The 27,552-nt window shown below is 42.3% G+C and overlaps 1 protein-coding gene across 5 annotated transcripts in view; it reads right to left on the bottom strand.

Annotated features, from left to right (window-relative positions):
- ubr1 (ubiquitin protein ligase E3 component n-recognin 1) overlaps window positions 1-27,552 on the bottom strand; it is a 299,112-nt gene that overhangs the window by 108,122 nt on the left and 163,438 nt on the right. For all 5 annotated transcript variants that reach the window (XM_073040481.1, XM_073040482.1, XM_073040484.1 and 2 more), the window contains 7 exons: window positions 18,973-19,127; window positions 18,181-18,283; window positions 17,281-17,390; window positions 12,926-13,003; window positions 12,133-12,314; window positions 5,984-6,186; window positions 2,352-2,445 (listed from right to left, as the gene is read on the bottom strand). In XM_073040481.1, the coding sequence (XP_072896582.1) occupies window positions 2,352-2,445; window positions 5,984-6,186; window positions 12,133-12,314; window positions 12,926-13,003; window positions 17,281-17,390; window positions 18,181-18,283; window positions 18,973-19,127 (925 nt within the window). The remainder of the gene's footprint in view (window positions 1-2,351; window positions 2,446-5,983; window positions 6,187-12,132; window positions 12,315-12,925; window positions 13,004-17,280; window positions 17,391-18,180; window positions 18,284-18,972; window positions 19,128-27,552) is intronic.

Genomic DNA, 27,552 nt, shown 5'->3' with positions numbered 1-27,552 from the left:
GAAAATGCAATGTTAGCATTCATTTCAAGAGGTCTAGAATACAAGAGCAGAAATGTGATCCTGAGGCTTTATAAGGCTGGTGAGGCCTCACCTTGAGTATTATGAACAGTTTTGGGTTCCCATCTAAGAAAAAATGCACTGGCATTGGAGAGGGTTCAGAGGAGATTCACAAGGATGATTCTGGGAGTAAAACTTATCATATGAGAAACGTTTGATAGTCCTGGGTCTGTATTTGTTGGAATTTAGAAGGATGGGGGGGGGGGGGGGAGAGCTCATTGAAACCTTTCTAATGTTGAAAGGCCTAGATATAGTAGATGTGGAAAGGATGTTTCCTTTGGTGGGGGAGAATAGGACAAGAAGGCACAGCATCTGGATAGAGGGATGTCCATTTAAAACAGAGACACAGAGAAATTTCTTTAGCCAGAGGGTGGTGGATTTGTGGTTTTTGTTACCATAGGCAGCTGGAGGCCAGGTCGCTGGGTGTATTTAAGGCAGAGCTTGCTAGGTTCTTGATTGGACACAGTATCAAATGTTAAGGGGAGAAGGCTGAGAATGGGGCTGAGGAGGGGAAAAAGGATCAGCCATAATTGAATGGTGGAGCAGACTCAATGGGCCAGATGGCCTAATTCTGCTCCTATGTCTTATGGTCTACGGTCTTACTGAAGTCCATGTAGACAACATTCACAGCCTTGCCTTCATCCATTTTCCTGGTAAGGGCAGCAATATGGCATGATATCATTTATTGTGAAGAAGTTGAAGTTCAAGTACAGCGAGGTTTTGTTTCAGTTGTACAAGGTGTCGGTAATGTCAAACCTCATATCCTGTGCATAAGTTTGATCTATTATCTTAAAAAGGATGCAGTGTGTACTTGGAGTACTGTGTGCAGTTTTGGGCTTCTTATTTTAGAAAGGATATACTGACATTGGACAGAGTTTAGAGAAGATTGACGAGAATGATTCCAGGAATGAAAGGATTACCGTATGAGGACCATCTGGCAGCTTTTGGGCTGTATTCCCTGGAGTCAGGAAAATGAGGGGGGATCTTATAGAAACATTCAGAATGTTAAAAGGCCTGAATAGATTAGATATGGTGAAGTTATTTCCCATGGTAGGGGATTCTAGGACAAGAGGGCATGACTTCAGGATTGAAGAACGTTCATTTAGAACTAAGATGCAGAGAAATTACTTTAGTCAGAGGGTAGTAAATCTGTGGAATTTGTTGCCATGAACGGCTGGGGAGCCCAAGTCATTGGGTGCATTTAAGGCAGAGATAGATAGGTTCTCAATTAGCCAGGGCATCAAAAGGTATGGGCTGAAAGCAGGGGAGTGGGGATGACTGGAAGAATTGGATTAGCCCATGACTGAATGCTGGAGCAGACTTAATGGGCCGAATGGACTACATCTGCTCCTATATCTTGAGGTCTTATTCACCAGGCTAATTCCTGAAACGATTCAGGATTCATTCCTGAAATGATTCAGGCTATATCCTGAGGAAATTCACCAGGCTAATTCCTGAAATGAGAAAGTTGTCCTATCAAAACGAGCTAGGTAGTTTGGCTCTGTATTCACCAAGATTAGAATAATAGGCAACTTTATTTAAACACAAGATATGAAAGAGTGCTTTACAGGGTAGATGTTGATGTGTTTCCACCCTTTAGAAGAATCACAAACAAGAGGACATAGCTACAAAATAAGGGGCCATCCATTTAAAACTGAAATGCAGATTTGTTAAGTTGCTGCTCTCAGACAGTAATGAGTCTCTGGAATTCTCTGCACCCCCCCCTCCCAAGGATAGTAAAGGCCTAGTCATCAGATACATTTAAGGTGGAGTCACATAAATATGCAAAAGGTAGAAGAATTAATGTTATGGAAAACTGGTACAGAAGAGGATTTGAGGCCAGCATGGATCAGCCATAATCATATAGAATGGTGGGGCCTACTCCTGTATCTATTGAGGAACAGAATACAGAAATGGGCTTCAGCCCACCATGCCCATGCTGATCTTTTGGCCATCTCCACTTTTTTTTTCTAACGGATTGCTGCAAATGTGCTTGGGGACGGAGAGTTTCAGGTGGCGGTTCCTGGAAAGAAAATGTCAGTAAAGATTGTAGCTGGCTCTATAAGCTATTTTATAACAGAAGTACAGTTGTTAATAGTTAAAAACCACCACTATTTTTAGTAGCTCAGCACATGAACATGGGAGATGCTGAGATACGTTTGGCCTTAATTTTAGATATGAATTCTGGAAGTGGTTTCAGTACTCTGACACAAAGGTGAACATTAATGACAAATCAAAACTCATCCCCAGCACTGGATCTGAAAGATGCACAGCACAGTCTTGTACTAACTTACTTTTGCCAGCAGGTGGCATGCATCACATGCCCACAGCTTCCTACATGAGTGCCACAGCTGAGGTCAGGATGCATAATGATTGGATCGTAATTGTCTAAAGAAAACAAGGAAAAAGGAAAACTGATCAGCATGATGTCAGAGATACGCAGCACAGAAAGAAACAAGCCCTTTGCAACCACCATGGAATTCCCTCCATGCCCATCAGCTACGATACATTTACAACAATCCTTGATAAATGCCACTTTGTTCTCCCCACACTCTCATCAACTCACACCAGATTCTACTATTCATACACAAAGGGGCAATTTATAGCAGCCAGATAATCAACCAATCTGCATGATTTTGGGATGTGGGAAGTAGCCAGAGCACCCATGGAAGCCCATGAAATCACATGGAGAATGTGCAAATTCAACAAATGTTGAACTGGGGTCTCTGATGCTATGAGTTAACAGCTCTAACCACTGAACTGTTCTTTAAAAAATACCACATTAAACAAAATGATAACAAAAGTCTGGTACAACTGAAACAACAGTTGGACCTTGTTCTGTCAATAAGTGATATTAGGGGTGATGTGAAGCTCAAATCTTTGCTTCAAACAGATTGTCAGGCATACCCAATGGAATACAACTGATCACAGATTTAGATTGTTTTTACTCCTCAGCAGCCATTGTATGAGATGAGTTTTCCAGATGCTATTAAACTGTGAAAGTATGAATCCATAACCACTTGATACCCTTCTCCGATAAAAGATCTTGATTTTGATCAGTTTCTCCCCACCCCATAATAGGCAATATGATTGGCTTTGTGTCAATGGATATTCTGAAGAAAGCCATAAAAAAAGGCAAACATAACTAATACTGGAAGTGAACACAGCAATGAGAAGTAAATTTGTTACCTATAAGCAAACAAGGGAATATGTTTTGTCAATACTAAATAAATGTACAGTCTAAAACCAATGATTTCAAATCCCCTCAGAAAGCACCTTCACTTGGAATGCATGACATAGAAATTAAATGTTGTTAGATGGGTAATAGGTGGAACCAAAAAATTAAATCAATCTCAGTTGCTTTTGGTCAAACATTCCTAAACAAAAGCTGTGGTAACTGATTTGTCACATCAGTAAGTTTAACTAAAACAACTGAATTAAAATCTGGAGCAATTCTGTACTGTGATCCAAACCAAATCGAATACAAATTCCTTCCAATAGCTCTGTGTTGTTTCAATGTGAATACAAACACATGGCAATGTTACAAACAACGCTATTTGACCACAGATTTTCCATAATTTCCAATGATGATCTTTCAGTGGCAGGTTTGCAGTAATTGTTAAAGCCACAGCAAGTCCCTTCACCCAAAGTGAACAATTATGACTGAGAAAGACAAAGTTCATAATAGGATAAACTATCACTTTAAACATAACCAAAAACTAAAATAGAGAGAAAAATGAAGTCAATAAAAATCTTTTCAACTCTACATTAATTTTCTTTGAGGAAATCAGATTCCACACTTTTCAGTGCCATAGAGAGACTTCAGCAGTGGTTGTTTCCTTAATTTTACCCATTAAGTTCCTATTCTCAAATGTAACAATCCTCATTTTAGCAGGAAATTTTAATCAAATACACCAAATTCACACTGTTGCAGTAATTTCAAAAACTGTATCGTATAGAAACAGATGTATTAGATTCCTGCATTTTAACATTGTCAGCAGTAAGCTGACAGCACATTTTAGATTCCAGCTCCACTCCAGAGATTTCACAATATTCTCAGCTGATACTCCACCAGCTTACTACAGAGATGCTACCATTAAATCAACCTATCATTTACTCTCTTAGGGACACATAAAAACTCTCCTGTCACTACTTCTAAAAGGTAAGTTATCTCCAATGTTGCTATCAATCCTTAACAAAATTATTAAATCATTATTTACAGGATATTGCTGAGTACAAATTAGCTGTTGTATTTCCAAAAGGAGCATAGAGACCATATTACAAAAGTAATACTTTAATATAAAGCACTAAGGCTATCTCATTGCCACACCTCTTCACCAGGATGTTGCCTGAAATGAAGGCTTATAGATAAAACGAGAGATTGGATAGGCTGGCCTCACTACAGTGTATGAGGCTGAGGGCTAACCTTATAGAGGTTTACAAATTATGAACACATAGATAGGATAGATAATCAGTCTTTCTGCCAGGACAGGGCATTCCAAAACTAAAGTTCTAAGATGAGAGGGGAGAAATTTAAAGACCCAAGGGGGAAGTTTTTTAAAAAACACAGAAAGTGATGAATTTTGGTATGAGCTGACAGAAGTAGTTGTGGAAGCAGAATACCTCTGCAAAACTTAAAAGGCATTTGATAGGCACTTGGAGTGGGATTTAAGAGAGTAGAAGGATATGGACCTGATGTGGGTAAATGAGAATGGATTTTATAGGCATTATGGATGGTATGATGAGGTAGGCCCAAAAGATCAATTTCTGTGCTGTACAATTCTGATTCTGTGATCTGAAAGAAATATAATAGCATAACAGTGCAAACATTCACATTGTTGTTAGTTTCAGATTACAATAGTACCAATGGTTGATGGTTCTGCTATTATTAAAGAAATACAGAGGCTATGATTTGATCAGGAAATACCATGCATACCAAGGACTAAATAAGAAAGATTGAGATATCAAATACAGGTATACTTTGTACTCATGGACAACAATAATCACAACCATGCTCTGCTTTGACAATGAATGTAAATGCAATGGACAGAATACCACCTCATATACAGTGCTAACTCAATGTGGGTGCATGAAGGAAACAAAAAGGTGGAGTGCTTCCAACCACGTATCCAGCCACAGGGGTAATTTGTGGGCCCAAAACCCACCAGACTGAAGCCAGTGAGAGAGTACAGAGAAGATTTACTAGAATGTTACCTGGGTTTCAGCACCTAAGTTACAGGGAAAGGTTGAACAAGTTAGGTCTTTATTCTTTGGAACGTAGAAGGTTGAGGGGGAACTTAATTATGAGGGGGATGGATAGAGTTGACGTGGATAGGCTTTTTCCATTGAGAGTAGGGGAGATTCAAACAAGAGGACATGAGTTGAGAGTTGGGGGCAAAAGTTTAAGGGTAACACGAGGGGGAATTTCTTTACTCAGAGAGTGGTAGCTGTGTGGAATGAGCTTCCAGTAGAAGTGGTAGAGGCAGGTTCAGTATTGTCATTTAAAGTAAAATTGGATAGGTATATGGACAGGAAAGGAATGGAGGGTTATGGGCTGAGTGTGGATCAGTGGAACTAGGTGAGAGTAAGTGTTCGGCACGGACTAGAAGGGCCGAGATGGCCTGTTTCCATGCTGTAATTGTTATATGGTTATAGTGTAAAATTTCTGGTTAACTTGTCATCTGTTACTTTTGGGATAGAGTGTGTTGATTACTCAGCAGAGTAAATTATGGACAGGAATGGTGTGGGAAGAAAAGAAGTTGGGACTGGTTAGAAGAATAAACCTTATTTAGAATTCCCATTTAATGATTAATGCTCACAAGTGTACACCAGGTGGCCAGAGGCTTTGTGACTTAATCAAAAATTCCCCTAGCATTTCAGATTAAAAGTTGAGGGAACATTTTTTTTCCAAAGAACGTGGCTTTACCTCCTATATTTGTTATGATTTGACACCTATTTTTTGTCAAGGCGGTTGATCTCTGAACACAAGCTGCTAGTACCATGGCCATTTCATCTGTTTTCACTTCCTGCTCTTCCTGACACAAGATGCAGGTCAGTATTATTTTCTCGGTCGCTGTTGCACCTTGCATCGGTCCCAGCGCTATACCAGAACCTTCCACCAGAGGAATGCTGAGGAAAAACAAAGTGCATATGGCTTTTAAAAAGCAGCTTTATTACATGGGAAAAATAATTTTTTGTGTTTAATGCAATTCTCTTCATGCACTTAAAAAATCCATGAATTTATTGGAAAATACATTGTCTCTTTCACTTGGGACTTGTATATCAGTAGTACTGCACAGCAAAAGGCCCTTCAGCACATCTAGTCCTGCACCTGGATCATAGCCCACCATACCCCTCTTATCCATGTACTTATCCAAACTTCTTTTAAATGTTGCAATCAAAACCCCATCCACCACTTCTGCTGGCAGCTCCTTCCACATTCTCACCATCCTGAGTGAAGAAGTTCCCCCTCAGGTTTCCTTTAAATATTTCACCTTTCACCCTTAACCTAATATCTCTTTAGAACATTTTAGTTTCACTCCTCAGTGGAAAAAGCCTACTTCAAATTACCCTCTCTATACCTCTCTCAATTTTATTTACCTGCAAAAGATCTCCTCTCCTTCTCCTGCACTCCAGGAAATAAATTCCTAATTTATTCAACCTTTTCCTACAACTCAGGTCTTCAACACCTTTGTAAATTTTCTCTGTACTCTTTCAATCTTATTGATATCTTTCCTGCACGTAGGTGATCAGATTTGAACACAATACTCCAAATTTACTTTCACCAATGAATTATAAACTCCCAACATAACATCCCAACTCCTGTACTCAATACTTTGACTTATGAAAGAATGTGACACAAGCCAAAAGGAATTATGGATCTGTATTCCCAGATTCCGTTGTTCTATCGCACTCCTCAGTACCGTACTATAACTGTCTATTCCTACCTGGTTTGTCCTCCCAAAGTGCAACATCTCACAATAAATTCCATCTAATTTTTTTCAGCCCTTTTTTCCAGCTGGTCCAGATCCCACTGTAAGCTTTGATAATCTTCTTCGCTGTCCACTATGCCCCATTTTCTTGGTGTCATCAGCAAGTTTGCTGAATCAAATTAGTACATTATCATCCAAATCATTAATATAGATGACAAACAACAATGGACCCTGCACCGATCCCTGCAGCACACCACTAGACACAGCCTTCAGTCAGATAGGCAACCATCTCTCTGACTTGTCCCATGAAGCCAATGTCGAATCTAATTTACTATTTCATCCTGAATGCCAAACAATGGAACATTCTTGACAACCTCCCATGCAGGCCTTGTCAGAAACTTTGCTAAAGTGTATGTGGACAACATCAACTGCCTTTCCTTCACTTTCTTGGTAACCTTCGCAAAAAACTCTAAAATTGGTAAGACATGACCTAACATGCACATAGCCGCATTGACTAAGCATGTCCTGACTATCCAAATACAGTGGATTTCAGTTAATTGGGCCATCAATTAATCAGTGTAGCCACTTATTTGGGACAGCTCACAAAAAAACAAAATCTAATTGAGATGATAGCTGGAATTCCCTTTGTTTATTTGGGACACTTATTCCACTTAATTGGGACAGAAGACAGTTGTTGAACATTTTTTAACTAGTGCCAGTTACATGCAATTCATCTGGCTGTTAGACACTAAATCATGCTTAGAGTGAACAGTTTTTAAATAGTGTCATTTGCGTGTTTGTGTTCAAAAAGCAATGATTATTGTTACTGATAATTGGCAAGTAATGAACAGTAAGACAATTCAGAACTGTTTTGCTCACTGCAGTTTCAAAGATACTAGAAATGGGCAGGAGTGAAAATGAAACAGTTTTGCTACCTCGTTAGTGACTACGAAGAATTTAAAGGTATTGTCAACTATCTTGAATGTTACAATGAAAATGAAGATTTGAAGGACACAATCAGCAATAGCACTGTATGCATTAGGTCAATCATTTACAGTCAAAAGTACATGGCAGTGTACATTGTATGAATTCTTCTGTCGATAACTATTACGAACTAACACAGTTTTTAGTGTTGTAGTAGTTTTGGTGATGTTACAAGTTATTCTGTATTTCACTTAAGTACATGGCTACCACAGTAGTGTAATGGTTAGTGAGATGCTGGGTGTCGGAGTTCAATTCCCATGTTATCTGTAAGGAGTCATTACACCTTTGCCAAGGAATGCATAGCTCTCCCTCGGGTGCTCTGCCTTCCTCTCACAGACCAAAGACGTAGGGGTTGGTAGGTTAAATGGTCCTGGTAAATTGCCCTGCGATTAGGCTCAGATTAAATTGGGAGTGGTTGGCTCAAAGGGTGGAAGGACCTATTCTGCGCTGTACCTCAAAAATATAACAACAGTTATTTGTAACTAAGTTAGATGTACTTTGTCAATTTTTATACTTCTAAAAATTTTCATGAAACTTTGGCTAATTGGGGAAGCCACTTAATTGGGCCAAAATATACTGGTTACAGTGTATCCCAATTAACCAGAATCCACTGTAACTTCACTTGTAAAATATCTTTCAGTAATTTACTCATGACTGACATCATGCCTCACGGAAATATCAGATGATAGTAACTATCTGTGGACTGGAAGGAATTGAATAGAAGTACAGTGCTGAACCCCTAAGTTGTAAGAAGTGATTTAGACTTGAGAAATGAATTTGCAAATATTATGAAAATTTTACAGTACAGTGCAAAGGTCTTAAGACTATATATATATATACACACACACATATATACATACACACAAACATATACACACCCACCACACACAAGATTTTTGCACAGTAATTTACACACATGCAATTGATGAAAAAAGGCATAAAAATGGTAAATCTTGCAAATAATAAATAAGATTGAACAACACACACGAAATGCTGTATGTCATTAGCATCAGCTTGCAATGTTCAAATTATAATGGTTCTGCATAACTTTAACAACAGTTGCCTGCTTTTGCATCACATTTACCAGAAAATTAAGCTTAATACCTCACTTGCACACTCATGGCCATGCATTAGTATTTCTGGAGTATTTCATCTGTATTTCCAGATTTGTTCTTCTTTTCCATGTACATTATAAAAATAAGTGGCTTCTTATTTGTATGAAAACGTACATTCAATCTTATTTGCAAACACAAGGAAATCTGCAGATGCTGGAAATTCAAGCAACACACACAAAATGCTGGTGGAACGCAGCAGGCCAGGCAGCATCTATAGGAATAGTACAGTCGAAGTTTCAGGCTGAGATGCTTCGTCAGGACTAACTGAAAGAAAAAATAGTAAGAGATTTGAAAGTAGGAGGGGGAGGGGGAAATCCGAAATGATAGGAAAAGACCAGAGGGGGGTGGGGTGAAGCTAAGAGCTGGAAAGGTGATTGGCAAAAGGGGATACACAGCTGGAGAAGAGAAAGGATCATGGGATGGGAGGCCTAGGGAGAAAGAAAGGGGCAGGGGAGCACCAGAGGGAGATGGAGAACAGGCAAGGAGTGACTGTGAGAGGGGCAGAGAGAGAGCAAAATAAGGGAGAGAGAAGAAAAAAAGGGGTAGGAAATAAATAATTAAGGGATGGGGTAAGAAGGTGAGGAGGGGCATTAATGGAAGTTAGAGAAATCAACGTTCATGCCATCAGGTTGGAGGCTACCCAGATGGAATACACAGAGGAAGCTACCCAGGCGGAAGTTACGGAGAATTATATGCTGGACCCGGAGGCTGGTGGGGTGGTGAGCAGATGTGCGTGAAACCGGAGAGATGCGTTAGAGAGCAGAGTTGATGGTGGAGGAAAGGAAGCGCCTTTCTTTAAAAAAGGAAGACATCTCCTTCACCCTAGAATGAAAAGCCTCATCCTGAGAGCAGATGCGGCGGAGTTAATGAAGTTCACGAGCTCCTCCCACTTCCTCCAAACCAAAGGTGTAGCCATGGCAACTCGTATGGGTCCCAGCTAACCCTGCCTTTTTGTTGGCTTTGTGGAACAGTCCATGTTCCAAGCCTATATGGGTATCCGTTCCCCACTTTCCCTTCGCTACATCGACGACTGCATTGGCGCTGCCTCCTGCACACATGCTGAGCTTGTTGATTTCATTAACTTTGCCTCCAACTTTCACCCTGCCCTCAAATTTACCTGGTCTATTTCCAACACTTCCCTCCCCTTTCTTGTCTCCATCTCTGGAGATGGCTTATCTACTGATATCTACTATAAGCCTACAGACTCGCACAGCTACCTGGACTATTCCTCTTCCCACCCTGTCTCTTGCAAAAATGCCACCCCCTTCTCGCAATTCCCCCGTCTCCACCGCATCTGCTCTCAGGATGAGGCTTTTCCTTCCAGGATGAAGGAGATGTCTTCCTTATTTAAAGAAAGGGGCTTCCCTTCCTCCACCATCAACTCTGCTCTCAAATGCATCTCTCCTATTTCACGCACATCTGCTCTCATCCCATCCTCCCATCACCCCACTCGGGATAGGGTTCTCCTTGTCCTCACTTAACACCCCACCAGCCTCCGGGTCCAACATATAATTCTCTGTAACTTTCACCACCTCCAACAGGATCCCACTACCAAGCACATCTTTCCCTCCCCTCCCCTTTCTGCAGGGATCGCTCCCTAAGCGACTCCCTTGTCCATTCGCCACCCCCCCCCATCCCTTCCCACCGATCTCCCTCCTGGCACTTAGCCTTGTAAGCAGAACCAGTGCTACATCTGCCCTTACACTTCCTCCCTCACCACCATTCAGGGCCCCAGACAGTCCTTCTAGGTGAGGCGACACTTTACCTGTGAGTCGGCTGGTGTGGTATACTGCGTCCGGTGCTCTCGGTGCGGTCTTTTATATATTGGTGAGACCCAACGCAGTCTGGGAGACCATTTCGCTGAACACCTACGCTCTGTCCGCTAGAGGAAGCAGGATCTCCCAGTGGCCACACATTTTAATTCCGCATCCCAATCCCATTGTGACATGTCTATCCATGTCCTCCTCTACTGTCAAGATGAAGCCACACTCATGTTGAAGGACCAACACCTTATATTCCATCTGGGTAGCCTCCAACCTGATGGCATGAACATTGATTTCTCTAACTTCCGTTAATGCCCTTCCTCCCCTTCTTACTCCATCCCTTAATTATTTCCTACCCCTTTTTTTCTTCTCTCTCCCTTATTTTGCTCTCTCTCTGCCCCTCTCACAGTCACTCCTTACCTGTTCTCCATCTCCCTCTGGTGCTCCCCTCCCCCTTTCTTTCTCCCTAGGCCTCCCGTCCCATGATCCTTTCCCTTCTCCAGCTCTGTATCCCTTTTTCCAATGACCTTTCCAGCTCTTAGCTCCACACCTCCCCCTCCTGTCTTCTATCATTTCGGATTTCCCCCTCCCCCTCCTACTTTCAAATCTCTTACTATCTTTTCTTTCAGTTAGTCCTGACGAAGCGTCTCAGCCTGAAACTTCGACTGTACTATTCCTATAGATGCTGCCTGGCCTGCTGCGTTCCATCAGCATTTTGTGTGTGTTGCTTGAACTTCCAGCATCTGCAGATTTCCTTGTGTTTGTGAATAAGATTGAATGTATGCTTTCATACAAATAAGAAGCCACTTGTTTTTATAATGTACATGGAAAAGAAGAACAAATCTGGAAATACAGATGAAATACTCCAGAAATACTAATGCATGGCCATGAGTGTGCAAGTGAGGTATTAAGCTTAATTTTCTGGTAAATGTGATGCAAAAGCAGGCAACTGTTGTTAAAGTTATGTAGAACCATTATAATTTGAGCACTGCAAGCTGATGCTAAATTACAAAATGAATGTTTAATTACTGCAGGAAGACTAAGAATATCACTTGAATTGGGTAGTACATAATAACTATCCAGGCAGAATCTTAGACTGAAGCTTTTCCCTACAAGAATATACTGAAAGGAAGCTTTTAAAATTATGACAGGGATGTGGAGAAACTAAGCAGAATGCTGAGTTTTCCAGGGCCATTGTACTGTTGACTATCTATTTCTTCATCTTTCCTTTGCATCACATAGCAGAATTGGAATGGCTGCTTGTCCTTTTGTGTCACATACCTTTCACTCTCAGCTATGATTGCTCCTTGTTTTTGAACTTCTGTCACCTTTTCATATAGGTGTTTGTTTGATTCAATGAAGTTTTTCTGCATTGCAGACATCTGTGCCATGATCTTCTGTCGATATAATTTGGCAGCATCTGCTTTCCGTTTTCTCTCAGCCTTATCTTTGTCCTGTGTGGACTGGAGTGCAAAAAAGAACTTCATGCAACAACGTGCACAACTTGCATTTTACAGTCAAAGTAGTAACTCTGAAGCATAATCACAATCACAAAAAGGAAACACTGCAATTTGTACATAACAACATATTGTGCTGATGACCAGATTATCTTTTTTACACATGTTGGACATGGGATAAACATTCACTCTGATTTCCTGGACAGGTCCCTTAAGCTTCTTTGAATATTTGCATTGTAATGGTTAGTGGGGTCTCAGTTTAATGTTTCATCCACGAGACACGAACCTCACAATGCAGCAACTCCACCAACACTGCTCTAGATTGTCAACCTAGATTGTGAACTTGAATTCATAACCTTGGCCTTACTACCTCTGAGTTACATCAATTGCTTTAGCCACTACTCAAACCATCCATTGATGGTTTCATTGATGGTCTCAAACTAAGATAAGTAGCCTCAGTTACTTTGTTCAGCTGCCATTAACATGTTGAAAGGATTGTTTTAAACTACAAAGTTAACTGGCTTTAGCTTGGCAGAATCAAAGCTGAGACAGGAAACCAGCAGACCATTCAGCTTTGTTTTCCTACTTATAACAAAATAAAGTCAAAATAGCATTACCTCATTTGCCCTTTGGATGTCAATGTCTGCTGAACTGGGGCTTGATTTCTCTCTCAGCCTTTTCACAACATCAAACATCTGGAAATATATAGATGTACATTTATTCCTTCAAATGTTCTATTTGGAGAGCACGTGGTGCAAATGTCTCATCTTTCATTCACATTAACCATACTATAGTTTTGAAAGCTACCTGAGACTATCAAAAGTATAAAGTTTTCTTACAAGTTAACCATTTTTCCCAGGTGCCCAAGGAGTGAAATAATTTTTTTGAAAAAAGTCCATTGATTTTAAGGAAAGGTTCTGCAATTATTCCGGATGCTGAGATTGCTGAACCTCTGGTGATGATCAATAGGGATGGAAGAGGTTCCAGAGGATTGGAGGGTTGTGAAAGTTGTTCCTTTATTCAAGAAAGGAAGTAGAGATAGACCAGGAAATTAATGACCAGTGAGTCTTACCTCAGTGGTTGGTAAGTTGATGGAGAAGACCCTGAGAGGCAGGATCTATGAACATTTGGAGAGGTATAGTATGATTAGGTATAGTCAGCATGGCTTTGTCAAGGATAGGTTGTGCCTTACGAGCCTGATTGAATTTCTTGAGGATGTGACTAAACACATTGATGAAGGAAGAGCAATAGATGTGGCATATATGGATTTCAGCAAGGCATTTGATAAGGTACCCCATGCAAGGCTTATTGAGAAAGTAAGGAGGCATGGGATCCAAGGGGACATTGCTTTGTGGATTGAGAACTGGCTTGCCCACAGAAGGCAAAGAGTGGTTGTATATGGGTCATATTCTGCATGGAGGTCGGTCAACAGCGGAGTGCCTCAGGGATCTGTTCTTGGACCCTTACTCTTTGTGATTTTTATAAATGACCTGGATGAGGAAGTGGAACGATGGGTTAGTAAGTTTGCTGATGACACAGAGGTTGGAGGTGTTGTGGATAGAGTGGAGGGTTGTCAGAGGTTACAGTGGGACATTGATAGGATGCAAAACTGGGCTAAGAAGTGGCAGATGGAGTTCAACCCAGATAAGTGTGAAGTGGTTCATTTTGGTAGGTCAAATACGATGGCAGGATATAGTATTAATGGTAAGGCTCTTGGCAATATGGAGGATCAGAGGGATCTTGGGGACCGAGTCCATAGGACGCTCAAAGCAGCTGCGCAGGTTGACTCAGTGGTTAAGAAGGCGTACGGTGTATTGGCCTTAATCAATCATGGGATTGCGTTTAGGAGCCAAGAGGTAATGTTGCAGCTATATAGGACCCTGGTCAGACCCCACTTGGGAGTACTGTGCTCAGTTATGGTCGCCTCACTACAGGAAGGATGTGGAAGCCATAGAAAGGGTGCAGAGGAAATTTACAAGGATGTTGTCTGGATTGGGGAGCATGTCTTATGAGAATAGGTTGAGTGAACTCAGCCTTTTGTCCTTGGAGCGACAGAGGATGAGAGGTGACCTGATAGAGGTGTACAAGATGTTGCGAGGCGTTGATCGTGTGGATAGTCAGAGGCTTTTTCCCAGGGCTGAAATGGTTGCCACAAGAGGACACTGGTATAAGGTGCTGGGGAGTAGGTACAGAGGAGATGTCAGGGATAAGTTTTTTACTCAGAGAGTGGTGAGTGCGTGGAGTGGACCGCCGGCAAAGCTGGTGGAGGCAGATACGATAGGGTCTTTAAGGAGACTTTTGGATAGGTACATGGAGCTTAGAAAAATAGAGGGCTATAGGTAAGCCTAGTAATTTCTAGGGTAGGGATATGTTCGGCACAACCTTGTGGGTTGTGAAGTTGTGCTGTACGTTTTCTATGTTTCTGTGTAACCCAAATAGCTGTCAATTCATTGCAAAGTTTAGATAATAAAATAAAAACAGAAGATTATGGAAATACTCAGCATGTCAAACTGCATCTGTGACAAAAATAATTTTTCTGACGAAGGATCTTTGATATGAAATGTTGGGTTCATTTCTTTTCCCGACAGTTGGACATGCTGAATATTTCCTCCAGTATTGATTTTCACTTGTATTAGATTTCATAATGACAACATTTGCCAAACCTAATTCCATGAATTTCATAATAGCTTTTAACAAAGTACATTAGAAAATGTTGTAGATTTGCAGTTCTAAGAACTGAAAGACAGCAAACTGATTTAAGCGCCTGGAATCTCTCCATTTCAAATGAACTGACCCATTTCCCAAACAGTGGTCAATCAGGCCCATGCTCAAATGCTCACCAGAACTACCTTAGGCTGCAGGGCTAATTACCATTAAGTTTGTGTCACAAATCAAAGTAAGTCTTGTTGTATACAATGTTACAGTTCTAAGTCTTTAAAAATCAGGAAATAATACAAAGAAAATAAATGTCAGTTATTTATTTGGCAATTCGAGGAAATGTGCAGATGCTGGAAATTCAAGCAACACACACAAAATGCTGGTGGAACGCAGCAGGCCAGGCAGCATCTATAGGGAGAAGCAATGTCGACGTTTTGGGCCGAGACCCTTCATCAGGACTAACTGAAAGGAAAGATAGTAAGAGATTTGAAAGTAGGAGGGGGAGGGGAAAATGCGAAATGATAGGAGAAGACCGGAGGGGGTGGGGTGAAGCTGAGAGCCAGAAAGGTGATTGGCAAAAGGGATACAGAGCTAGAGAAGGGAAAGGATCATGGGACGGGAGGCCTAGGGAGAAAGAAAGGGGGAGGGGAGCACCAGAGGGAGATGGAGAACAGGCAGAGTGATGGGCAGAGAGAGAAAGAAAAAGGAAAAAAGGGGATGGGGAAAAAAAACAAAACTAAATATATCAGGGATGGGGTAAGAAGGGGAGGAGGGGCATTAACGGAAGTTAGATAAGTCAATGTTCATGCCATCAGGTTGGAGGCTACCCAGCCGGTATATAAGGTGTTGTTCCTCCAACCTGAGTGTGGCTTCATCTTGACAGTAGAGGAGGCCATGGATAGACATATCAGAATGGGAATGGGACGTGGAATTAAAATGTGTGGCCACTGGGAGATCCTGCTTTCTCTGGCGGACAGAGCGTAGGTGTACAGCGAAACGGTCTCCCAGTCTGCGTTGGGTCTCGCTAATATATAAAAGGCCACACTGGGAGCACCGGACGCAGTATACCACACCAGCCGACTCACAGGTGAAGTGTCGCCTCACCTGGAAGGACTGTCTGGGACCCTGAATGGTGGTGAAGGAGGAAGTGTAAGGGCAGGTGTAGCACTTGTTCCGCTTACAAGGGTAAGTGCCAGGAGGGAGATCGGTGGGAAGGGATGGGGGGGGGAATGAATGGACAAGGGAGTCACGTAGGGAGCGATTCCTGCGGAAAGCAGAAGGGGGGGGGGAGGGAAAGATGTACTTGGTAGTGGGATCCCGTTGGAGGTGGCGGAGGTTATGGAGAATTATATGTTGGATCCGGAGGCTGGTGGGGTGGTAGGTGAGGACAAGGGGGACCCTATCCTGAGTGGGGTGGTGGGCGGATGGGGTGAGGGCAGATGTGCCGGAAATGGGAGAGATGCGTTTGAGAGCAGAGTTGATGTTGGAAGAAGGGAAGCCCCTTTGTTTAAAAAAGGAGGACATCTCCTTCGTCCTGGAATGAAAAGCCTCATCCTGAGAGCAGATGCGGTGGAGATGGAGGAATTGTGAGAAGGGGATAACATTTTTGCATCATTCTGATCACATTTACTCAAATCTGGTCTGTATTTCTCATCAGAAACAAAAACCAACAAATTTTAGTCTGGCAAATTCTCTATCATTTACAAGAAAATACTTTCTGGTTTCAGTCATAAATGGAGTATCTCTAATTTAAGAATAATGCACTCTTTCTCCTTCTCATCTGAGGAAATATCTGTAAGCAGTTCCGGAAAATTTTACCAAAATGTTTGTCCAGTCACAAAAAAGTTTGGGCAAGACTGCAGAATTTATTTTCCATGAAAGAAATAGGAGTGTACAGGTCTTTTAACTTACAGCCCAGGTGTAGAAACGCTAACATTCAACGACTAAATCACTGTGCAATGAAAGAACATGGTAACAGAAGGAAGCTTCTCAGGTATACAAGGTATACATTCTGTCATTGTGTTATGAGTGAGCTCTTTAACTCTTACTTGCTTGCTTAATTCCATTATCTCTCAATCTTGTTTCTGAAACTTTCAAAACCAGAAAATCAATATTACAGTTTAATTTCTATGAATACAGGGTTTTGTGATTGTAACTGTATTTTTAATACAATGTATTTGGTACTACTTTATTTTTTTCTTTTGACTTATATATCTTCTTGTACTCTGTATTCCTTTATGCAGAAACTAATAAAAATATTGAAAGAGGAAAATCAGAAAACACCAGAAGTAGTCTAGTACGTTATCAGCTTTACCTGTAAGGTATAAGTAATCATGTCCTTCTGGGCATCTAATTGATGTACATGTTTTAGTTTCTCCAGGAGTGACAGGATGCTCTCAGCATTCACGGCAGAACTACCCATCCCTTCAAAATACCAAACAATGATTTTAAGAAAACCAAATGCACACCTAGAAGAATAGAAGTAAACTGGTCTTGTACTATATATTGACAAAGATATTTTCACATGAAATGCTGTGTAAAGTCACATAATTTTTAAAAATCATTTAAAAATTCTGATTCACTTTACAGTAAGAGCAGCAAGGCTATATATCTGGCAACGTACTGTGTGTGGATGGCATTTGTAAGCAAATGAAAAGGCAGTCAAAATTCAAATGTTAAATGCTTTAAAAGTTAACAAATTCAAGAAAAATAGTATCATGGCATTAAATTCGAAACTCCCTTAATACAAAAATAATTAGAAGGAATCATGTAAGGAATTTTAATTTTAACAATTGATGGAAGAGACAACTTTAGATAAGATGTTATATACCAACAAAATACAGAACACCCAAGGGAAGGGAAGATCTGTGCCATGTACTAACAAAGATGGCTAACAGGATGACAGTAGCATGCTCATCAGACTGTGGGAACTTCATTTCGGGGTGTGAAGGGAAGGGGGTGCACAAGTTCAAATCCCTTGGATAGAAATCAAGACAGTTGACTACAGTCACAAAACAGTGTGACCCAGTTTAGCTGGAACCCATCCAAAACATCAAAATGTAACTTTGAGTTGGTGGAGACATTGGTCTACTATGATCTCAGTTTTAAAGTGTGAATGCAGTTTCTATGCAGCGTGATTTTGATTTAACTGCAAAGGAACATTATAAGCCATTAGCATAGAAGCAGATTCCAAATGCCAAAGCAGCCAACTTACTTGTTGCTTTGAGATACACATCAAATGTCACATCCTCCTCTGCAGTGACTCCTTCGAGCTGTCTCTGTTCTTCTTGCAAAGCTAAGCAGATGAGATGAAGGGTCTACATAATGATGAAAAGCACAATCTGATGTCGCAAGCCACACAAAATATGTAATTAACAAAGTAACCATTAGAACTACTCAACTCATTTAAAAATCAACTTGGAAGTGCTTTGGTATTTGATCTACCATTCTCCCCTACTCCACATTCTGGGATTTCTACTTTCAGCAAGTACCATTAATGGAAGTGGTTCAACTGAATTTGAATTTCATGCCACAACAATTTAGACTTCAAGCTGGTATGTGACTTTTCACATGGAACTGCACTTTAAGAGGAATTGCATTTGGGCACATTTTGCAGTATCTGTATGCAGGATTTGTGGCAACCGAACAAATAAAAATAAAGGTGAAAAGTAGATCAACAAGACTGTCCTTTTTGTAAAACTCCTATTTAGCACTCAGTTTTAACATGAAAAATCCAACAATCTCCAGCAATTAGGATACAGCTTTACTTTTTACACAGCTGAAAGCCGATAGTTGACAGATTAAAATGAAAAGCTGAAGGAACATGGAATACAAAATAAATGTACTGACAAATGCAATATAAAAGACAAGAGTCTCCATTTCTTTGTTCTCAAAATGCAAGTTAATAGTTGCATTACACTGTTTTTGAATTACTGTAAAGTACATTAAAACCATTCTATTTTTTCAAAATTAACTTGGAGGTAATCAACACGTTCCAAGTCCATACCTTCTGCACCATTGCTTCATTGCACAATTGCCCAATGGAATCTACAGCTCGTTGAAGAACTGTTCTGATGATCAGCATAAAAACGTCAGATTTCAAAATGTTTGCAACTTTTGCAAATGTTGTGTAGAACTGAGGAGGCACAGGAGGTGGAAGAGCTGCAAAACAAATTATCGTCATTTAAGAGGTTGAAGAGAGTGAAAACAATTGGTGCACAAAACCCATAGTCATCCAAACATTGGTATAAGACTTTAGTTGCTAAGGATCCTCATCAAGTAAATTCCTACACTATAAGCTCTCTCATTTTCTAAATGAATGGGGCAAAACTTCCACTGATGGACAGTGAGGAAGTAATGTGTCAGTTATGAAAGCCAGGAGTAGCTGAGGTAGTCTTCTGAGCAAAGACAGCAGAGGAGCAGCCTGAAAGGATTAACACCATTATGAAAAACATAGACTGGGTACATGGTAGAGAAACTTCTCCCCATGGCAGAAATAGCCAAAGTACAGAAAGGATAGGTTAAAGTGAGGAGTAAGAGCTTAACGAGAATTTGAGAAACTTTTTGCTGCAGGTAGAGGGTGGATGGAATCAGGGATGTGCTGCCCGAAAAGGTGCAGATCATCCACATATAAGCATATACAAGGAATAATTACAGAGTTCAGTTTTGGCCATCCTGTATAGGAAGGATCTGATTAAATTAGAAAGAGGTCAAAAAAGGTTTACAAGGATGTTGAGGGACTGAGTTACAGAGAGGTCAGACTTTGCTCCTTAGAGCACAGGAGACTGAATGATGATCTCAGGAGATAAATAAAACTGAGGGCAGAGACAGGGTAAGCAGTCTTTTTCCAAGGTTGGGAAATTGAAAACCAGAGAACATAGTTTTAAGATTAGAGGTGAAAGGTTTGGAAGGACACTTCTTAAAAAAAAACTACAGGTGATCGATATACGGAACCTGCTGCTAGAAGTGGTGGAGACAAGTATATTAGTAGTTTGTGGATAGATATATGGATGTCTAGAGTTTAGAGCGATAATAGATGGGATTAGTTTTTGAATATTTACCTTGGTTGATGTAGACAAGTGTGGGCCGAAAGGCCCTTTTCCATGCTGCACAACTCAATGAATAAGTGTTCATGCTTCTTAATTTAATTTTTTAATTGCTTTCCTTTTCCAGAGCAACTGCTTCAGGCAGAAAATTTAAATTCCATCTGGATTTGCAGTTGACTGCTGTAGAGTAAATGCTGGTAACAGTTTGGCATGATGGTTGACATGAACGTGGCAAGCTGAAGAGCTCATTTTTGTGTCAATGATAATAAGATACATTATCTCCTCTTCAGGACGTTATAGTTCACAGTGTGTGGAGCGGCTGCCTCTCTCTTTCACTGACCAGGCTGTGCCTTGACACCAGGCACTGTGTGGGGTTTACACATTCCCTGTGACTAGACAGGTCTTTTTTCCCCACATCCCAAAAATATGCGAGTTGCCAAGCTATTTGACCACTATTAATTGCCTCCAATGTGTAAGTGAGTAATAGAACAACAGAAAATGATTGGAATGTCAGGAGAATAAAATGCATTAAAGTATCATTATTGTAAAACTGGGTATGATAGTTGGCACAGGGTGAAGTCAGTTTTGGTGTTATCTCTCCAAGACTTGTGTCACCCAACTCAGTGCAGGCTTTCTCCCCAGAAGAATTATTAGAAAGGCTTCAGAAGATGATGAAGCCCACTCTAAGGCTTCCTGGTTATCCAAGCAACCAAAATTTAAATAGAACACTTGCGGATCTCCAAGTAATCAAAGCAGACATCCAAGCAATCAAAAACACCAAGTATTAAAATGTAAAAAAGTTAGAAAACTATATTTAAAATAAAAATTAAAAATCCAGAATATGTTTATATCTATTTAATTAAATAATAGTAAAGATTATTTATTGGAGACACAAAATTTAGCAGATGTTGGAAACGTGGAGTAACACACAAAATACTGAAAGAACACAGGTCAGGCATGATCATTGGCCATAAAATACAGGAGCAGAATTAATGCCGTGAGGATTGGCATGAATATGGTGATAGACCCTTCAGCAGAACATGGAACAGTACTGCACTGGACAGGCCATTTGACCCACGATGTAGTGCTGAACTTGTCGCCAATTTGTACTAAATGAATTCCTCCTGGTTATCATCATATTCCTCCATTCCCTTCATATTCATGTGTCTAAAAGCCTCTTAAACTCCACCAAATTGCATGCTTCCACTTCTACCCCTTGTAATCCTTTCCAGGCAATTACCACTCTATCTTAAAAAAAAATCTTCCTTCAACTTTAAAAGTATGTCCTCTGGTTGTCAGTTCTACTCTGGGGAACAGAATCTGACTGGCTAACCTATCTATGCTGCTCAATTTTAAAAACACTTGTCAGGTCTCACAATGGTGTGACCAGAATCACACTGAATAGTCCAGGACTTCACAGCAAACCTGCACGGAGCGACCATCTTCTCGAAAATCGACCTGGTCAAGGGATACCATCAGATCCCAGTGCACCCCGACAACATGCCCAAGACAGCCCTCATCACCCTGTTTGGCTTGTTCGAATTCCTGAGGATGCCCTTCAGTCTCAAGAATGCAGCCCAAACTTTCCAAAGGCGCATGGACTCAGTGGGGCGCGGCCTGGATTTCGTTTTCATTTACTTGGACAATACCCTGGTCAGCAGTTCGCATCAAGAGCATGTGATACATTTGCACCAGGTCTGCCAACGCCTGAGCGACCACAGACTGGCAATCAATCCGGCGAAGCACCAGTTCAGGCTGACGGAGATCGACTTCTTGGGCCACAGAGTCAACCGACGTGGCGCCGTTCCCCTACCGGACAAGGTCCAGGCCATCTGCCAGTTCCCCAAGCCCAGAACGGTCAAGGGCCTGCAGGAGTTTGTAGGGATGGTCAACTTTTATCATCGGTTCGTGCTGACGACGGCATGCATCATGAGACCCTTGTTCAGCCTGAAGAAGTGGCGTGGGACGTGGAGTCCACGGAGGTGTTCGAGCAGGCCAAGGAGGCACTGGCAAAGGCGGCCCTCCTAGTGAACCCGAGAGTCGATGTACCCACGGCACTCACAGTCGACGCTTCTGACACGGCAGACGGCAGAATCCTGGAGCAGCTCGTCGAGGGCCAGTGGCGACCACTCGCTTTCTTCAGCCGGCACCTATGGCCACCAGAGGTGAAGTACAGCGCTTTCGACAGAGAGTTGCTAGCGCTCTACCTGGCTGTCCGGCATTTCCGGTACTTCCTCGAGGGAAGGGAGTTCACCGTGTATACGGACCACAAGCCCCTCACCTACGCACTGGCCAAGCTATCGGACCCATGGTTGGCTCGGCAGCAGAGGCACCTGTCCTTTATTTCAGAATTCACCACGGACGTCCGCCACATCGCAGGGAAGAACAACGTTGTCGCCGACACACTGTCTCGCCCCTGCCTCCACTCAGTAGGCATATCGTCCTCAGGAATAGACAATGCTGCACTGGCGGAAGCACAACGGTCGGTCACCGAGATCCTGGCTTACCGCACCGTCATTTTGGGGCTCTAGTTGGAGGACGTCTCCATCGGCCCAGCAGTGAATCGACTCCTGTGCAACGTGTCTACCGGCAAACCCCGGCCCGTGGTACCAGCAGCATGGAGGCGTCGGGTGTTCGACACGCTGTACGACCTGGCCCACCCGTCCATCCGGGCGTCCATCAAGCTGGTATCGGACAGATTCATCAGGCACAGTTTGTGCAAACAGGTTGGACACTGGGCCAGGACCTGCGTACACTGCCAGACCGCCAAAGTCCAGCGGCACGTGAAGGCTCCCCTCCAGCAGTTCCAGCCGACGCAAAGGAGGTTCCAACACATCCACGTGGACATCGTCGGCCCCCTGCCAGTCTCCCGGGGTGCCGGGTATATCTTTACCATGGTAGACAGGTTCACCAGATGGCCGGAAGCCGTACCGCTCGCAGACACGTCCACTGAGTCCTGCGCTAGGACGCTCATTGCAAACTGGATCGCCAGGTTCAGCCTCCCAACGGACATCACCTCTGACAGAGGGGCGCAGTTCACATCTGGTTTGTGGACAGCACTGGTGCAGCTCCTGGGCACCCAACTACATCACACCACAGCGTACCATCTCCAGTCCAACGGTTTGGTAGAGCGATTCCACTGGCATCTCAAGTCGGCCCTGATGGCACGCCTCAGGGGCCCCAACTGGACTGATGAGTTTCCCTGAGTCCTACTGAGGGACTGAAAGTCCGCACAGCCCCCAAGGAGGACCTGGACACCTCAGCGGAATTGGTCTATGGCGCCCCCCCCGACGGTCCCAGGCGGGTTCGTACCAGAGACATTGCGGGTTCGTACCAGAGACATTCCAGGTTCGGTTCAGAAAAAACTCCAGCAGCGGTGCTAACGAGGCTGTGGGACAAGGTAAGGACCCTGGCACCGGTCCCGACCTTCAGGCATGGCCCCACGCCATCCTTCACCCCTAAAGACCTCCGAGACTGTGAGTATGTTTTTATTCGCAGGGGCATGCACAGGTCACCTCTACAGTAGCTTTACGAGGGACCCTTCAAGGTGATCTGGCACAACAGAACCATGTATGTCGTGGAGGTGGGTGGCCGGGAAGAGACTTTTACAGTGGACCGCCTCAAACTGGCGCACTTGGAAATTGAGTAACCAGTGAGGGTACCTGCACCGCGTCGGCAAGGCCGGCTACCCAGGCAAGCCACACAGACTGGGGGCTCCACTCCCCCGATGGACGTTTCTGGTGGGGGTGGTGTGGCAGTCCGCACATGTGGGACTGGAACTGCCATCGGGAGCTGCGGGCAGACACGTGGTAGCACGTTTGGAACTACCCACTCAGGGCCGACCTTCCAGGGACAGTCTGTCCCACGGGTTGCAGGGGCCCCATGGGAGGGGAAATTTAAGCGTGCGATTTTGAATCAGTAAAGGCATTCTGAATTCAGCTCTCTCTGCCTCCGTGTGTTTCTTTAGTAGTGCGTTGCACGTGACTACAATAGCAAAGTTATTTCCCATGGTAGGGGAGTCTAGGACAAGAGGGTATGACTTCAGGATTGAAGGATGTCTACTTGAACAGAGATGTGGAGAAATTTCTTTAGTCAGAGGGTGGTAAATCTGTGGAATATGCTGCCATGAGCGTCTGTGGAGGCCAAGTCATTGGGTTCATTTAAGGCAGAGATAGATAGGTTCTTGATTAGTCAGGGCATCAAAGGGTATGGGGGGAAGGGAAGGCATGGGAGTGGGGAAGACTGGAAGAATTGGACCAGCCCATGATTGAATAGCGGAGCAGACTCGATGGGCCGAACAGCCTACTTCCACTCCAAACCTTATGGTCTTAATAATGAAAAGCCTTGATAGAGTGTTTGTGGACAGCATGTTTCCTATGATGGGAGAGTCTAAGTCCAGAGGAGACAGCCTCAGAATAGATGAGCATCCTTTTAGAACAGAGATGAAGAGGAATTTCTTTAGCCAGAGGCTGATGAATCTGTGGAATTCTTTCCCACAGGAAGCCATGGAGGCCAAGTCTTTTTGTATATTTAAGGCAGAGGTTGATAGTTTATTGATTGGTCAGGGTATGATGGAATACGGGGGGGGGGGGGGGGGGGAGGGAAGGCAGGAGATTTGGTCTGAGAGGAAAACTGGATCAGCCATGATTAAATGACCAATGGGCCAAATTACCGAATTCTGCTCCTATATCTATGGTCTTAATTGAGACAGAAAACAGTTGCCAAATAGTTTTTAATTATCATCAGTCACATTCACCTGTGTGTTCCCTTTAGACACTACACTTGGCTTAGAATGAACAGTTTTTAAATAGTGTCAGTTTGTTTTTAAAGAGCATTAGCTTTTGTCATTGATAGTTGGTGAGAAACAAGTAGTAGAACAATCTGAAACTGTTTTGCTCACTGTAGTTTCAAGCATTCAGGCTTGGAGATGTCATAAACGGCCGGGAGTGAAAATGAAATGATTTCACTACTTCAACAAGATAGGCACTATGAAAAATTAAGTTAACAATAATCATCTTGAATGTTACAATGAAAACAAAGATTTGGAGGATGCAACTACTAAAACATTGTACGAAGAAAGTCTATTATCTGCACTAGGTGTCCGCACTAATTTTGTTCATTTAGTCAACCAAAGGAACATCGCAGCATGCACTGGGTGAATTTCTCCGTCGATAATTATTAAAGTTGAAAGTACATTTATTATCAAAGTACGTATACTTTATACAACCTTGAGATTTGTCTCCTTACAGGCAGCCATAAAACAAAGAATCCCAATAAACCCATTAAAAAAAAAACAAGACCATCAAACACCCAATGTGCAGAGGGATAAAATACAAATTGTGCAAACAACACTCAGAACTGAAGTTCACAACGACAGACATCACTGCAGCCGATTCAGAAGTCCACAGAAGCCGGTTTAGAAGGCCTCAGTCCAGCACAAAGTCGAACAAACCCTGCAGAACAGCAAGCCGAACTGGCCTGTCTTCGCCTCTAACCCCAATCATTTCAATCTGGCCTGGCGTTTAAATTGTCCAAACCCTGGGTAGTTCCTTGCCCTCAGGCTCATGCTCCGTGGCCATGTTAAGGCCAGAACTTGATCTCATCGAATTGGCTCCAAATCTAATCCAGCAACTCCAGCCTGGACATACTGCAAAAGTTTTGCCCTAGTGAGACTCTAGTCACACTGCAAAAAGCCAGATCGTGCGGGTGATTCTATTCAACTCCGACAGGGAAGCCACTGGCCACTTTTTGCAGAGATAATTTACCAGAAAGAGTGTGAATAACCTCTTTTTTTAGTTACTTTTTAGTTTAGTTTCTATTTAGTTACTTTTTTTGTTTCATTGGCCACCAGCAAGTTGTCGCTCAAACCAGTAAGTAGTGCCAAGTTAAACCAGAACTAATTCAGTTTTACAGTACTGTAGCAGTATTGTTAGTGTTCTAATATATTCTGTATTTCATTTACATACACGATTTGTGACTCACTGGCCATTCTAATCACTTGGTTGAGCTGGACTCTTGACTCGCAATCTACCTTTATGGCCTTGCATTTTCCTGTCAGCCCACACCGCTCTTTCTCTGTAATTATACATTATTCTGCATTCTGTTACTGTTTTCCTCTTCATTATCCTCTATACATTGGTGTAATGAAATGATCTGTATGCATGGCATGCAAAGTAGTTTTTCACTATACCTCAGTATACAGTCTGTGTCAACAGTAAATTACCAAAATTCACTCTCATGCTGAAGCACCAAAGTTTATAAAAGACTTATAAAATGTAAATATGAGCAGGAAAGATTGCTGGGGAAGACAGCCAGGCAAACATCAGTGAGAAAGTACTGCATTTCAGATGCATTAACTGTAATTTTAAATATTAAGATTATTATGGTGAATGGCAAGGATAAGACAGGACCTGGCAGAGAAATAATGGGAGGAGATACTTGCAAGTGAGTGGTAGTCCCACAAAAATCAAAGTGGGAGTTCATGATGAGTTTATTCTTGTAAGGCTAAAAGATATGGTCAACAGGTTCAAGGAACTCTGGATATCAAGGGAAGAATGAGAAAGGAAGATACCTAGGATACAGATAACTGAAAACAGAACACGAGTATAAGTGTACGGGAGGGGTCATGAAACAGTACAGGGAGACAAAGGGAAAAAAATAAGATTTTTATATACAAAGAACAAGATAGAAACCAGGGAAACAGTGGGGTCCGCTGGGGCTCAAGCTGGCAATCACAGCTACACTCATCCCACTTGCCTGCATATCCTGCTAAGCTTTGCCTTTGTAAGTACACACACACACAAAATGCTGGAGGAACTCAGCATCAATAGAACTAAATTTCATCTTTTCCCTCCTAATGATTTTTTAGTTGCTTTCTGTAGGCGTTTAAAAGATTCCCAATATTCTGTCTTGCCACTAATTTTTGTGTTGTTGTATGCCCTCTCTTTTGCTTTTACAGTACCTTTGGCTTCCCTTGTCAGCCATGGTTGAACTATTTTGCCATTTGAGTAATTATTTGTTTTTGGAATACATTTACCCTGCACCTTCCTTATTCTTCCCAGAAACTCATACCATTGCTGCTCTGGTGTCATCCCTGCCAGCATCTCCTTCCACTTTCTTCCTATCCAATTTCAAGTTGAACTCAATCATATTGCAATCACTGTCTCCTAAGGGTTCTTTTACCTTAAGCTACCTAATCACTCACTACATAACACTTTCCTATCCCTCTGATACAATGTGTAACCCTGGACATTCAGCTCCCAGCTACAACCATCCTTCAGCCATGTTTCAGTGATCGTCACATCATACCTGACAATCTGTAACAGTGCAACAAGATCAACCACCTTATTTCTTATACTCCGTGCATTGAGATATAACACTTTGAGTGCTGTACTTGTTATCCTTTTTGATTCTGCCTCCCTAGAGGCTGTAATTATGTCCTATCATCTGCCTGCCCTTCCTGACAGTCTGAATGTGCGTTATCTTTGGGGTTTTTTTAACCACCCGTCCTATCCTGAGTCCTTTCACTCTGGTTCCCACCC

The sequence above is a fragment of the Hemitrygon akajei genome, chromosome 3 (genome assembly GCF_048418815.1).
Source record: "Hemitrygon akajei chromosome 3, sHemAka1.3, whole genome shotgun sequence".
In the NCBI taxonomy this organism is placed as follows: domain Eukaryota; kingdom Metazoa; phylum Chordata; class Chondrichthyes; order Myliobatiformes; family Dasyatidae; genus Hemitrygon; species Hemitrygon akajei.
Note: the sequence above shows the minus strand (reverse complement) of the source record. Positions and strands in the feature narration are given on the sequence as shown.